Source organism: Pygocentrus nattereri, chromosome 16 (assembly GCF_015220715.1).
Source record: "Pygocentrus nattereri isolate fPygNat1 chromosome 16, fPygNat1.pri, whole genome shotgun sequence".
Taxonomy (NCBI): domain Eukaryota; kingdom Metazoa; phylum Chordata; class Actinopteri; order Characiformes; family Serrasalmidae; genus Pygocentrus; species Pygocentrus nattereri.
The window spans coordinates 26,338,219-26,353,523 of NC_051226.1; the positions used below are offsets into that span (position 1 = coordinate 26,338,219).

The window sequence follows — 15,305 nt, forward strand, 5'->3', positions numbered from 1 at the left end:
AGGTCTGGGAGGAGATCCCTCAGGAGACCATCCGCCACCTCATCAGGAGCATGCCCATGCATTGTAGGGAGGTCATACAGGCACGTGGAGGCCACACACAATACTGAGCCTCATATTGACTTGTTTTAAGGACATTACATCAAAGTTGGATCAGCCTGTCGTGTGTTTTTCCACTTTAATTTTGTGTGTGACTCCAAATCCAGGCCTCCATTGGTTAATAAATTTGATTTCCATTGATGATTTTTGTGTGATTTTGTTGTCAGCACATTCAACTTTGTACAGAACAAAGTATTCAATGAGAATATTTCATTCATTCAGATCTAGGATGTGTTATTTGAGCGTTCCCTTTATTTTTTTGTGCAGTGTACTATACCGAGGCCACAAATTACTATATGACCTATATGGTCAATATATTAATATGCTGCCTTAATACAATAACTCATGGCCTCTTATTAACTTATGGCCTATTATAGCCATACCTTATTACAAAATAATCACCATGTCAACTTAGTTAATCTATACATTTCAGCCAAAAATCTCTCTCAAACTTAATAAGTCTATTTACAACCATTTCAAGCTAAATCTTTCTGTGAGGGACCTTTTAGAGACAAACTCTCAGAGAACTGGTTCACATCAGCACCACAAACAATTTTGACTCTCTAGCTAACATACAGTATAGCAGGTTTCCCATCAAACCACTGTAAATGAATTTGTATATACCTTAACATTTTAATTATACAGAATTATTTAAGAAAATGTGGAAAAAGTACTCTTTTCATCAGAGATGCACAGACAATATGCAATATCACTTTTCATCTTTACTATGGGCTTGGGTAGAGGTTTGCTCTAATAAATTAATGAAATGTAATTAAAGCATACTGTTTGTAATTCACCTTTTTATTTAACAATTTAATCTGACGATTTTCTACATTCAACCTTTTTACAGCTTATGGACATCAAAGAAAAGCACCAGAAAAACAGTACTCCACATTTTGCCCTTAGATAGTATCGATGAGAATATGGTGAAGAAGAAACAAAACACATATAGCGTACAGAGAACCACTTTGCATTTTCGTCATATAGGGCAAATTTTGTCACATATAATATTTTCCAGTGACTACATCCGAGATACATTTCGAATAATTTTATACTGTTTATGGCTTTTATAGTCTGTCAGAAGTGCTGAAGGGCTGTGTGTCTAGCACAGCGGCATCACTGTTGCTGACACTAATGCTGAATTCAACTCATGATGGCTTTACTAAGCAAAATATGAGTTTGATCAGGCATATTTAAGGAGACCAAACACCGTGCTGCGAGACAGTCTCAAACCCTGCTCCTTTTGCTAGTCCAAAAGTTCTCAGTTTAGTGTTCCTGTGTGTTTAACAGGACTTTTGACCACTCCTGCAACTGCACAATTCAGAGTTTTCCCTGCTCTAATACACCAGACCCAACTAATCAACTCATTAACATGCTCTTTCTGAGCTGAAATGGGTGTGTTAAGCTACGTAGCATCACATAGCTGATACAGCACAAAGCACAACCACACTAGACAAAACGTGTCGCAGTGAGATATCATTAACTGTCAAGCTCATTTTTATACTCAGAACTTTTATAAAACTTAACATTATTTATGCCTTTATCTCATTTGCAACCATCTAACTAACTGTTCATAAATTCACTGTTTTGTATGGAAAAAAATACAAAGTGAAAAAAGGCTAGTAACCTTAGCTGAAGTAAAAGATGATTAGCATTTGTCCGCTTATCTTAATGACTTTAGAATGACCGCCTTCCTCCACTGTACATTTCATGCCAGTGTCATCTACTGTAGCTTCTGTGGTCTGGTTCTGGGTTTGATTTAATGCAGTGATAGCAAAACGCTGTGAGCAAATGAACAGTACTCTGAGTCAGTGAGTGCTGACTCACATCAGTGCCAGTTTATGTTTATTAAAAATGTTTTTGAATTTCTGGATGCAATGCGGCATGGTGCATCCAGTAAGCACTGGCCTTAGAGCAGGGAAAACACAAAAACATGAAGGACAGGGATACGTCACAACCAGGATTAATGCACAGGCATGTTACACTTGGTTCCTTCTGGGCCACAGCTCTGAAGAGATAAGCATTTCGCCTATGCTAATGAATTCACTTGCTAATTGGTTACTGAGTTGAATCAGGTGAATCAGAATGCTGAAGTCTCAGAGCTGTGGCCTGTAAGGAACAGAGTCTGACACATGGTCTAGCCTGACAGCCCACTTCTTAGAGGGGCCTCTGTTGCTGCAGTACCAAAACACTGGGCCTTTAATCTGAATTACCCAGCATATCATCTGCAGATGGGTAAAAACATGGTGTTAGAAACGTAGCAAAAGAGCACAACTAAACCAGATAATGACTACTGTAAGTGTGTGGCATCAAAATAAAGTTTAAACAGAAGAAAAAGAAGGTGCAGTCAGTGATGAGGGAGTAAATAGTCATGGCTCATATTGGAAAATTTGCCAGAGATTGAAAACCCAGAGGTAAAATAAAAGAGAAGTTAGACATTCTATCTCTCCTTCTCCTCCACCCATCTCCCTCTTCTTACTGTCTGCCATCCAATCATTTCCATCATTTCCCCACAGCCAGTGTCTACTGATCTGAGAATGGCAATGTAGCAGAAAGGCCACTGTTCTCAGTGCAACAGCAATTTCAGAAACAAAAATGAGCTTGGAACACAGAGGCTAAAATTACATTCTCCCTTTTGTTATCTTCATAAGGAAGCCAGCTCTTGTATCAGTCTCTCCTTCTCTTTCTGTAGCTCGACAACGCTCTGTTTGTTCTGCTCAAGCCGATCCTCCAGCCACTGTAACAGTGGCCCGCTTACTGCCGACATCTGGCTGCACAGATTTTTAGTGAACACTGAGAAATACAAACAGAGTGAGAGAGAAGCCTTATTATCTGGCACTATCACAACTGTCCATATGCATAATGTTAGTTCTTCACATTTTATTGCTTTTTCTGCCACTTTAGCTCAATAATGGGCTGGAAACATGGTGATTAATTTGATCAGCTGCGTTGGAAGCAAGGAAAACCATTAAATGTGCATGGTAGTGGGCCTCCAGGACCATGGTTGAGAAATACTGCTCTAAGGTAAGCACTTTGTCTAGTTTACTATATCTGATAGCACTCATTTTAATAGGATGTCTACCCAGGACTTGCAACTGGAATTGGCAGATTTTTTGTTCCAAATATGATCAGCCATTGACCAATTTATTCTTGTTTATTTTGGCCGATTAGTTGCAGTTTTAGTATTTGAATAAGATGAATCAGCTACTTGCACTCACACTGTTTTCGAATGCTGCTGCAACACCTATACCAAAGTGTTGTAGCACAAATAAACTTGACTCATTGTGCGAAATAGCCAGATGCCTCTTACGTTTGATGGAACACTTTATTTGATTCATGTTATTTAAACCAGTTCGGCTCATTGAAGAGCTGGGTTATTGGATTTAATTAAAACAATAACTAGCAGTGAAAACACATGCTCCGTAACTGTAATAAGACTGAAAATGTCAGTTTTCTGCAACACTAAACTGTTTTCTACAAAAACTAATAGTTATAAACAGAAATACTGAGGGATCCCTTCTGTGTTTGGCTGAAAAGCGGTGTTCATTTTATTCAACCCTTAGCAAACACCTGCTATCACAGAAGCTCATCACAATACTAAAAACTAAACTGGAATCTAAACCAAAACTAAACTTTTTTTAGACAATGAAAACAAAACAAACAATTCATATCCAAATCAAAAACCAAAATGTAAAACTAAATAAAAAATTAAGGCTAATAAAATTGTGTAAACTGTAATAATAGTTTGATGTATTGAAAGACAACACTTCTTCAGAGGTCTACGCAACACCATCCTGTACAGAGAACACATTTTCTGCAAATTTCAGTGTGCAATTTCTGTTTATTTAACATATTGGGAAAAAATAAAACATAAAATATAAAATGTGCCACAACTTTTGCACAGGCCATATTTTATGTTCTCTTTTTCCAGTTAAATGTTAAATTCAGCAAATAAACAGCAATTGTGCAAAACCATGTTGTCTGTAGAGGATGTTTTAACTTATTTACATTTTTGATTTTCTAAGTAAAAATAACAATTATTAATAAGTCATTTTTCTGGGGCAGCGAAACCTTTGCATACAAATGTACCTCAAAAAGGAGAAACTACAAACTTCAAACAGCTCCTTACCCGTTATCATTTATAAAGCTAATTATAAATTGCACACGTGACTCCAAAGTAAAGCAGCATACCTGATCCATTGTGTATCTTTGTTATCGGATCCAAATGAGTTAAACTGAAAAGGGAAAAGAAGGGAAACTTCAAACACAGCATTTTCAACATCAGCTATTAAACATTTTATACACATCTGTTTTGATTGTTTTGGATGACATTGAAGTCATTATATCATGGAATTTTATAATCTTCAAAAAACATCCCTCTGCTTTAGAGCCCTAACATAACTATACCTGTTGTGATAGATAGATCGTAGATCGATAGATCGATCGATAGATAGATAGATACTTTATTGATCTCAAATTAAATTAATCCAAGAATCATTGATAGCTCACAAGCCGTCAGAGGGAAAAACACAAACATATTTCCCAGAGGTTTAAATTGCCCAGGTCAAATTAACCCCAACGATAAAAGATGCAAGTAAATTTGACAGAAAACAGAAAAACTTACCTCCACTTTATTTAAATCCAATTAAAATAAACTTGAAATCAAGATCAGTATTTCACCTGTGAATCCTTCTGTATGTATCCTGTTCCTCCTGACAAAGGATTCTCGGGAGTTCGACAGCAGACTCCAGGCACACTTTGCCAATGGCCTCATGTGGAACCACATGGATTGGAATCTCAATTCTCTCATACCTCAATGTAACAGGAGACAGCACAATTTAGTCTAAACAATAATGCCATTCATCAATATTTGGCTTATTTTTTAGTGTAATTTAGTATCATTTTTCAAAAAATAAATAACTTCCCAGGAAAAGAAAAAAAACGGAATGGAATTTTTGGACGATTCCTAAAATTCTGACAAAACATAATGGGCAGCTGGCATTTTCAAATTAGGTAACAAAAAACAACAACAACAAAAAAAAATGGAGAACAAACACTCTAGTCTGATGATAATAATATGTGAAAACAAATGAGAAAAAAAAACAATTAAAGCATGATCTGGGACATTTTACAGTACCTGTAAAAGTGCAATATAAATGCCATTACTTACTCTGAGCCTTTCTGGGCTTGCACTGACTGAAAACAGGTGTACAGAACTCTGCCTGTCTATAAGAACACCAGTAAATGAGTTCATCAATAAAATCAGTTGAAATACAATCATTTACTTCAGCTCTAGAAACATAAAGCCACTGGGAAACTTATTAATACCTTCTAACTGTACAATCTACCAGATTTCATTTATTTTCAACAAGATCTTAATTAGGCTTAATTGTATACTCCTACATTTCAGTTACCTTGGTGTTTTTATCCTCAATGAAGCAAGAAAAGATGAGACCAACAAAACCCTGATCCATCATCTGGTACATTGCTTGAGTCCTCACATCTGTACAGATTGACAAACATGACAAGACCTCATGTAAGTTCTACAGATCATGTGTAGATAAAAGTAATAAAGCAAATTAAAGGCTTGGATGGGATTGTCATGTTTTGTCCTGAGGGGGCTAAAGTTCAACATCTGTGGTGGTCTGATAGCCAAAAGGACAAAAAAAAAGTTTTAAAGACAAAAAATAAGTTTTAAAAAAAACTTAAAATATATATTTCTAGAAGAAAATTAGAATTTGGTAAGTTGTATATAGTATGAAAATATTTTTCTTCTCTCACTGATTGAGAGGGCTGGGTTAGGGTAACTAGACAAGCTAAATCAAATATCCCAAGAGGCCAGCTATGGGACATTTCTTTGGAATACCTTCCTAGAAAGTGATCAAAGAACTTCATCAGACTAACCAACATGCGATGGCCACACAGTGATGTGTGGATGAGAGTGGTACCATCCTACCACCCTCACAGGGCGTCCAGTCATCTCAGCCAACCTGTGCTTCATGTTAAGAAAGAAAACACTGAGAAGATTTGGATTGAATATGGCAAATATCCAAATAAACTAGAGGTCAATGTGAGTTGCAATAATGCAATATACGTCCAAAAATATCCAGACAGCATCAATCCCCAAGGTCACCATGCCCAATGCCAAGCGTCATCTAGAGGTGTATAAAGCCTCCTTCACTGGGCTGTGGAGCAGTGGAACTGTGTTCTCTGGAATGATGGAGTACCTTTGAGATGAGCTGGAATGCAGTTCGTGATCCAGAACTAATCACTCATAATCAGTACCTGACCATACTAATCATCTTATGGCTAAAAGTGATCAAACCCTCACAAGGTTCCTAGTAGAGGATGTTACTGCAGCAGATGGAGGACAAACTACTTACTAATATCTAAAATGTTGGATGACCAGGTGCCTACTAGACCTCTACACAGTGTCCATTTTATCAGCTCCACTTACCATGTTAGTGCACTTTGTAGCTCTACACTTACAGACTTTAGTCCATCTGTTTCTCTGCATACATTGTTAGCCCGCTTTTACCCTGTTCTTCAGTGGTCAGGACCCTATAGGACGACCACAAACAGGTATTATTTGGGTGGTGGATCAGCTCTCTTGTATGCTGCACTGGTATGAGTGGATCAGACACAGCAGTGCCAATAAGAGTTTTTAAGCCCGGTTTGTGCTGGTCATCCTCGAGTCCTTCATCAGTGGTCACAGGACACTGCTTTTGGTTGGTGGACTATTCTCAGTCCACCAGTGAAACTGAGGTGTTTAAAAACTCGAGCAGCCCTGCTCTGTCTGATCCACTCAGACCAGCACAACACACATTAACACACCACCACCACCAACACATCAGCCTCACTACAGAGCTGAGAATGATCCACCACCCAAATAAACCTGCTCTGTGGTGGTCCTGCTCATTGGAAAAGATGGAGAAACGGGGCTAACAAAGCATGTCGAGGAACAGTAAGTGGAGCTGACAAAATGGACAATGAGTGAAGAAACAAGAAGGTGGTTTTACTGTTATGTGATAATATCAGTGAAATGTAGGTTAAGGATATCTCGGCTTCAGTCGAGGCTGCAGAGAGCTGCTCTGGAGAAATCTCCACACGGTCTTTCCTCTTGTCTGATCGTCGGAGGATGATGACGGAGTGAATGTGGACAATGCGGTTGGTGTCGACCTGTGGAGAGTTATAATCTGTTTCAGTAGCCAAACGAAATGCCAGGAGCTCCGCGCTGCGGCGCTCGTCTCCGCCACAACAACAACAGTGGCCGTAGAGGCGCCTCACCTACCTCGCCAATGCACAGTCCCATAACCTCTTCTTTCTCCGTGCTCAAAGCATGATTCATACAGACAAGGAACGCGTCGGACTCTAAATGTACCGCACTAACTGCCATGATATGAGAATTAGTTCCCCAAAGCTGCCGCAGCTCAGATTTTCAATCTGGTGTGAAGGATGTTTATCAGCGCGCCGCAGTTCCGTATCAGCGCCGTATGCGTGTGCTACATCAAAACGTTCCGGTGGGCACCGCTGAAAGTCGTGCGAACGTTTTAAAGGGCCCATGTCACGATAAACCGAACATTCTTCACTTCTTTTTTTTCCATGAGGAATATAAACATTTTAAAGAATCAGGATCGCTCTAGTCCATAACGTAACCGCTCCAAATAATGAAAGAGCATTTGCGACTACTGATTATTCAGGAAGAAGGAGGTGAAATAAATGCATCCCTCGCCTGTTTCTGGAAGTTATACAGGCACATGATCTGCACCAGTGGTATAACTAGGATCTTATGGGCCCCAGTGCAAAAAAAATAAATAAAAGACGCCACCTCGTATGAAAATTAGATGACCGAATTTAGCTCCCTGTTTACTATATAGCGCACTTAATGTTAGATAGTGCGGCTAGCTGGGAGTCATGCACGCTAAACAGCTTTCCATAAGACATAGGGGTATAAGAGTAAGAGTATAAGAGTAGGGAGCCATTTGAGATCCAGCCCATACATGGAACACTCTTTTAAATTCACTGTTTTTGTGATGTGACGAAAAAAAAAAACAACACATTCGCACAACTACATGTGTGCACCTCTTCCGTTTGCAGCAGTTTAGCCACGCCCACTCACAGGGAGGTTATAAAGAGTATTTATAATTTATAAGAGCAAAAAGTATACTTTTTGAACGAGGCAGCCACTCAGAACAGCGATCATTTATATATCAGTCTTAAAAGGGCCATAACAAAAACAGCCTTTTTAACTGTAAGCGAACAACAGAGGCTGGAGAGCTGTCATTTAAAAGAAACTGCAACTGTTGTTATACTCAATCACACAAATGTAACATGGTGGTGAGAGGAAACAACTAATAAAATGCGAGAAAGCGTTCGATATGGGCCCTTAAAAGAAGTTTTTTAATTAATTTTCTACACCTCATAACAATTATGGAAATTGGTCTATGGATTGGTACTGTTATAAGCATAGGCCAATAGGCTTAAGGTAAAGCATCAAATAAGAACCACTCCAACGAAGGGTGAGAAAATGTAAATGAAAATTGTAAACAGAACGGACAATCATAAAAAAGAAAGAAATAAAACAATATAACAATTTCAGTACACTGCACATAAAGCACATAGATATACTACATATAATGCAAGTTGATGTAATAAAACTGATATTATTTTACATAAAAAGGTCAAATCAAAGGATACATTCCAGGTTTTCACAGCTTTGTTATTCATAACCAGTTCATGTAAAACATTTTGTGAGGGAACTTTTAGAGGCGTTAAAGTCTTCAGATGTCTAGTTCCTATCTGTTAGAAGCAAATATTTCACACCACACCACTCAGAGCGATTTTGTTGACATGTTAAGCGTTTAATTATGCAGACTATTTGGACAAATTGTGAAGTTTCTCTTTAATAATACACTTAAAAGAGAACGTTCATTAAAAGGAAATTCACTCTTTGGTCGGAAGAAAATAAGACGTGCACCGGGCCTCGGTGACGTCAGTGTGTTTATACCTGCTCCTACATGCCGCTTTGCTGATGGTGACAGTTAAACGAGGATTAAAGTCTGTCTGAGCGCCGAATTAAACCTGTTCATTGATAGATACCGGTTTAGAAAGCAAGGTTGGCCTCTCTGGTTTCAGTAGACGGGGCGGCTGGGCTGTTTTGCTCGTACAGATGCCACAGAAGGATCCCTGTCAGAAACAGGCGTGTGCGATTCAGAAGTGTTTACAAGGTAACTTGATGCTGTTTTCACAGCCGCATAAAGCTGATTCAGCCTGACAGACAGCGGCGACTTTATCCGTGTCTGTCTTATATTTTTAACAGCCAACAAATACATTGAAAGCCGCTGTGAGGACGTGATCCGGGCCATGCGACAATGCTGCGAAACCCACAGCGGAGTGAACTCTGTTTGCTGCTCCGGCTTCGCCAGAGAGCACAAAACGACCGAGGAGAAAACATGAGCGCGGTTAGCACGGCCTCCTCTGACATGCTGCGTTGTGCCCATCTGCTGAACTACTCCAAAGTGTGTAAGGATGTCTGAGACTGATCTGATCATAAAAAATGTTCTGTTGCCTGGATTAAATTAAGATCACGTGAAATTAAGTGTACCCCTCGCATTTTTTGTGTATTTAATTAAGATCTTATGAGCCCCAATACAAAAATAATGCCATAATAGCAATGCAGTTTGCTTTGTTTATTCATGTCTCAAGCAGGTCGAGGCTCTCAAGGCATGCCACTCCACCCACTCTTAAACAATGGCTCTTCAAGGAATGTTTTGTAAAGGTTGTGGTTCTATATAGCAAATTTATTGAATACTTTAAGAACCATTTGAATGCATGTTCTTTGCATGGTCAAATGGTTTTGCTCTTGGAAAACCAGGTGTATATGGTTCCTTAAAGCAGTGATTCTCTAACTGGGCTCAGGGATAGACTAGTGGTCACCAGTCCTTCTCCTAGATATCTACCTTCTACTTCCAGCCTGCATTTCTGATGCTGGCCCCTCCACAGGCCTCCCCAATACTATTGCTGGAGCAGGTATGGAAGACTGTGATTGGAACTAGATTCTGCAGGAAGCTAGATCTCCAAGACCAGGGCTGGTGACCCTTGCCCTAGACAGTCCAGTAAAGTTTATTTCCACAGCACATTTAAAAACAACCAAAGCTGACCAAAGTGCTGTAGAGCTAATCAAAGTCCACAGTGCCAGTGTTTGTTCTGTGTGATACACGTTACCTTGGAGCACAAATCCAAACCATACACCTTTAAAAAGAGATGGGTTCTTTAGTGAAGAAAATTATTCTATATAGAATTATGAGCACTCCAAGAACCCTTTGCATGATTAGACGGTTCATTGCATCACAACGTGGTTCTGAGGGAGAATTGTAGAGTTGTAGATGGTTCTATACAGCAAAAAGGGTTCTTGTTAAAATGTCTAGCTTGTCATATTGGAAGAACCTTGTTTGGTGCAATATAGAACCATATACTACACATTCTCCATCAATCAGAAGATTTCATGATGCAAAGAACCCGTTAATCATGCAAAGGGTTCTTTGTGTGTTCATAGTTCTATATAGAACTTTACCATTCTTTACTAAAGAACCTTTTGAAGAGGTTTTTTTTAAGAGTGTATGGGGATCCCTGAGGACCAGTTTGAGAACCACTACCTGATAGAACCCTTTCAAAAATGGTTCTATACAGCAACAAATGGCATCCACAATTGTTTTGAGGCAAAAATCCCTTTTTAACATTCAATGTTGAGGACTGGTTCTCAAATTCAAGTCATCAGGGCCCCTTAAATGGTCCTCATTTTTGCTCCAACTCAAATTTCCATAGAAACATATGCAAAGTGTTGACCATCTGGGTGGCCCTGAAGACTGGTTTGAATAATCAGTTGTCACTGGCCAAATAAGGGTACATAGATTGCCAAGAACCCATTCATACTTTGATAAATATATATTTATATTATTTGATAGGAATAATTTTGATATTTTAACTTGAGCTGCATTATGAATAAGTGGGAGATAAATGAATGTCAGGGCTGTTTGTGAATCGTTAATGAAAGCTAGCTGGTGAGGTATGTTGTTAGGCAAGTAGATCTTACTGTGAGTCATGGGTGTACAACTGTGATGAACCCAATAAAGATTATGCTACTGTTTTGCGGCCCAACCACCATTTCACTCACGTCACCCCCAAGTCTATAATCCGGTTTAATGATTGGTTCTCATAAAAGCAAAATCCAGCAGCACAGCCAGTCATCTAGTTCCATTTATCTTTCACTGTCAGCCCATGATGTCTCACTGTAACTGCTAAAAAAATGTTGAATTTTACTGGAGAGTAAAGGAACATGAGAGTTCACAAACATGGAACATCAGGTCATGAACATATACATGACAGCACCCCTAAATCAAACCTACACTACCATTACATACTCTAAAGGATGTCATGCATACGATCCAATAGCACAATGTAAACCTAGGATTTGGCTGGTTGCTCTTTAAGAAGTCTTAAAATCTTCTGAGCTATATTGGCCTCTGTGTGACTCTACTGAAAACGCCTTCAAAACAAAAGCTTAAAACCAGAAAAACCAATCCAGCCCGTCTAAATCTAAAGCCAACCAAGAAAGACTGTTGACACCACAATAGCTGACTTACTTCAGTTTTACTTTTATTTTAAGAAAATACAACTTTTGGTGGAATCTTATTTAGGGGCCCCTCTCTCTTCGAAGCTAACGAGTTCCATAAGTTGCTGCACTTTAGCATGAGGGGAAATTTTTCTGACCATTTATTGAAGCCATAAAACATTTTGCCAGTTTTCACACACAGAGTTTAAAGGGTGCCATACACATACTGTAAAGATCTTTAGACATACATACTTAAACTGTGTATGAGTTACTCATAAGACAAAATATATTCCAAAATGGATCAAATAAAATGTAACAAAATTAACGGGAAACTAAAATGCGAAAACCATGTACATGCCAAAAAATAAAAGCCACAAAATAAGCTTTTCGCACTGTTGGCTGTGCTTATTAAGAAAGATGTAGTTAAAGAGCTACAGTATATAAATACTTAGTGTAACGAGTATTCAGTTCAAGCTGCAGTACAAGTCATTTAAATGCCAAAACCTGTTACATGCGGTAAAGCTGACATCTTTTTTATGCTTATGTTGAGAATACACAGAAAATGAAGGAGAAGCTGCTTATGATGCCAGACCCAGCAGGAATCCTCCAGCAAAGCCCCCCGTCAGCACAATATTCTTCTTCACGAATGTCTGCACCTTTACAGATCAAAATAGCATAGAGTAACAGTTAAAATCAGCTAAAGGCATTATGGAATTACACCAAATGTGACAATAACAGATGATACATAATACAGTACAATGCAGTACCGTATAGAAAAAAGAATATTTAGACAAGAGTGAGCTGTTCACTCAGAGAGTGAGCTGTTTCTGTGGACCAGATGTGGCAAACTCCAGTCCTGGAGGACCACAGTCCAGCACTTTTTGGTCATTTTCCTACTCAAACACACCTGATTCACCTCAGCGGTAAATTACCAGATCTGGCTGGTGTGTCAAGAGCAGGAAAATCAACCATGCTGGACTGCTGTTCACAACCCGGAATACTACTTTGATCAGATGAAATCTACTACACTCCAAAACAGGAATTCTACCATTTTTTCCCCACATTTTTGTATAATTAAATTCTCAACAAAATAATTTAGTGATTTAATGTAAAATGTGCCATCACACAGTAACATACCAGTCACAATTCTTAACCGTTCTACAATAGTTTTGAGATAAAGTTTTGGCCTAAAACATTTTTTTAATCCATTCACTGTACAGAGGTACATGCAGGGTCTTGTAAGGCAAAAAGTCCATAAAGAAAACATTTTCTCTCATGTACCACTATTTTACCATTATCAACATCACATATAAAAGTTCAGGAGACACATGTGGGTTCACTGGTTGTTCTACAGTAAATGTAATGGTTACACTTGCACTGTAGACATTGTGACTCTTGGTTTGTATCATCACCATTAAAGAAATCTGATGCAGTAAGTTTCACGACAATGAACCATTTCACATCAAACTGCTCTGAATGACTTTTTCTTGCATCTCAATGACTGAACAATTCAGAAATTCTGAAAACATGAACGCTCCTCATACCTCATCCACTTTTGTCCTCACTTCTTTAGGTGGCCTCTCAGTATTTAGCTTCAGCTGCTTCTTGGCCTTGTTCACATCCCGTTCAACCCTCTTCCAATCAATTTTAATGTAGCCTGTGTGATTAGCGATCTAAAAGGACAAGGTAAGAGTGGCTTATTAGACGGCAGCAGATTTGTATCATTTTGTAGGTTCAAGCAAGAGAGCTTATATTACTGTACCTGAAGCAGAAAGAAGCCGCCACCTACTGCCGATGCAGCCAGTTTCCCGACTTTTTGAAACAAATACCCTGCACACCTTGGAGAGATGAACACATGGCATGTTAAAGGCTTTAATTCTGTCGCTGTAACGTCTAACTACAATGCTTTTCATTCTGTTAATTCCTCTAACTCTGTTTTTTTACTCACCAGCCAGTCACTCCACCGATAGCGAGCTGCGTTGCTACCGAATACTTCTCGGCGGCTGGCCCAGAATTGTTGCCAAACACTTTATTCCACCATCTCTGTTTCTTGACTTGTTCTGCCAAGTCCATCACAAAGGCTTCTCCCTCTGTTTAGACAGAAGAAATAACCAAATGAATGTAGCACATGGCTAATTTTTAGCCTTAATGTTTGCAGGCCTCATGTTTAGCCATGCTTACTGGGTAACCTATTAAAACTAGCTTACATGCATTGCAAGTTCTTCCAGCCACAAGTTCAAGGTAGAACAGTTTCCCTAGAAGACACTGACAAACTTCACTCACTCAAAGCTCAGAACAACATTGAGGGTCAATGTTATGTAAGTATGTGTGCCCTGCGATGGACTGGCGACATGTCCAGGGTGTATCCTGCCTTCCGCCCGATGACTGCTGGGATAGGCTCCAGCACCACCACCCCTCTTGCCCGTGACCCTGACGGAGAAGCGGCTTAGAAAATGGATGGATGGATGTTATGTAAGCAAAGGCCTCTATCCCATTATGTTACAACTAAAAACACTGCTGAGACAATGAAAGGGTGCATTCAAATGGCTCTTTTTTGAAAGACTACTAATAAGAACAATTATCCACCATCACAGAGGCGTAGCCAGGGGGTGGCCAATGCTACCCTGGGGTGAAGCACAGCCACCCTTCTGGTCACACCAGTTATGGAATGTGAGATAGTTACTAATCAGTTATAAGAGTCTGGTTGTGCTACATTTATTAATTAATAATAGTGCATCCTGCTGTAATCGGCTAGTTTACTCAGCAAGCAGGTGAGTAAAAGTGCACTGGATCCCTTCAGCAGTGCTGCTCTGAAGTAGACCATCAAAAAGTAGTGAACTATAATCGTTTATCATGCTAACTAACTTCTTTTTTTCAATTGAATAGATGCATGTGCTGTAGGATGAGCTTATACAGCACTGTCTGGCCAGCTTTCTACTCATTAGACTTCTGTATAACCTGTATTGAGGGGAGCCTAAATGAATCATTTCTATGTCCTGTCTATTTGAAATGCATGTTATTTGTGCCACCCAGGAACATCTCTGGGTGTTAGCTGGCCACTCCATTATAAAAGTGCCCCTGCACCATCACATAGAGAAAGTAAAACAATGTCTTTAGATGCAATGGCCAAGCTGAGCTCATCTCTTGAGAGTGACCTTGGCTGCAGCAGTAGCCCTTGGACAAAGGCCACCACCTCCACACAACCGAAATAGCACTGGCATAGCAGCCAAAAGAATGTCGGGGTCAGTTTGCATCAGACGGATTTGTATTTAAAATCGTCAGAGCTCAATTCAGTGTGGGCAGCTATAACCATGTTGATCATTGGCGCAAACCAAAGGACTGAAGGGCGTGCCTGCTGTCCTAAGAGGGTGTACATTTAATCCCCCCCCGCTTCCATCTGCAGCCACGGTTCACGGACGATCAGCCCTGCATGACGAGCCGCGCTCTGCTCAAGGCTTTGACAGCGTCTATTCGCCTTGGCATGCAAATGTGAAAAACACTGCCTATCTGTGGGTCTAGCCTAATCTACTCAAACGAGGCAGGAGTCGCCAACCTCTTGTTCAAACTTTCCGTTCCACCTTAAATGGTGCCTGGCGCC

General features: G+C 39.6%; 3 protein-coding genes across 3 annotated transcripts in view; 1 reads left to right on the top strand and 2 right to left on the bottom strand.

The window, feature by feature from the left end:
- Nucleotides 1-876: 876 nt before the first annotated feature.
- On the bottom strand, nt 877-7,631 carry brcc3 (BRCA1/BRCA2-containing complex, subunit 3). Its single transcript, XM_017701164.2, has 8 exons — nt 7,388-7,631; nt 7,156-7,275; nt 6,001-6,088; nt 5,511-5,599; nt 5,267-5,322; nt 4,777-4,908; nt 4,288-4,331; nt 877-2,889 (listed from the first exon to the last, which is right to left on the bottom strand). The coding sequence occupies exons 1-8, from the start codon at nt 7,490-7,492 to the stop codon at nt 2,741-2,743; spliced, it is 783 nt and encodes a 260-aa protein (XP_017556653.1). The 5' UTR covers nt 7,493-7,631; the 3' UTR covers nt 877-2,740.
- A 1,426-nt stretch (nt 7,632-9,057) lies between these two features.
- cmc4 (C-x(9)-C motif containing 4 homolog (S. cerevisiae)) lies at nt 9,058-9,764 on the top strand. Its single transcript, XM_017701094.2, has 2 exons — nt 9,058-9,323; nt 9,416-9,764. The coding sequence occupies exons 1-2, from the start codon at nt 9,266-9,268 to the stop codon at nt 9,550-9,552; spliced, it is 195 nt and encodes a 64-aa protein (XP_017556583.1). The 5' UTR covers nt 9,058-9,265; the 3' UTR covers nt 9,553-9,764.
- Nucleotides 9,765-11,730: 1,966 nt separating this feature from the next.
- fundc2 (fun14 domain containing 2) overlaps nt 11,731-15,305 on the bottom strand; it is a 4,482-nt gene continuing 907 nt past the window's right edge. The window contains exons 2-5 of the mRNA XM_017701163.2: nt 13,656-13,797; nt 13,470-13,545; nt 13,252-13,380; nt 11,731-12,363 (exon numbers count right to left, since the gene is read on the bottom strand). Of these exons, the coding sequence (XP_017556652.1) occupies nt 12,286-12,363; nt 13,252-13,380; nt 13,470-13,545; nt 13,656-13,797 (425 nt within the window). The 3' untranslated portion in view covers nt 11,731-12,285. The remainder of the gene's footprint in view (nt 12,364-13,251; nt 13,381-13,469; nt 13,546-13,655; nt 13,798-15,305) is intronic.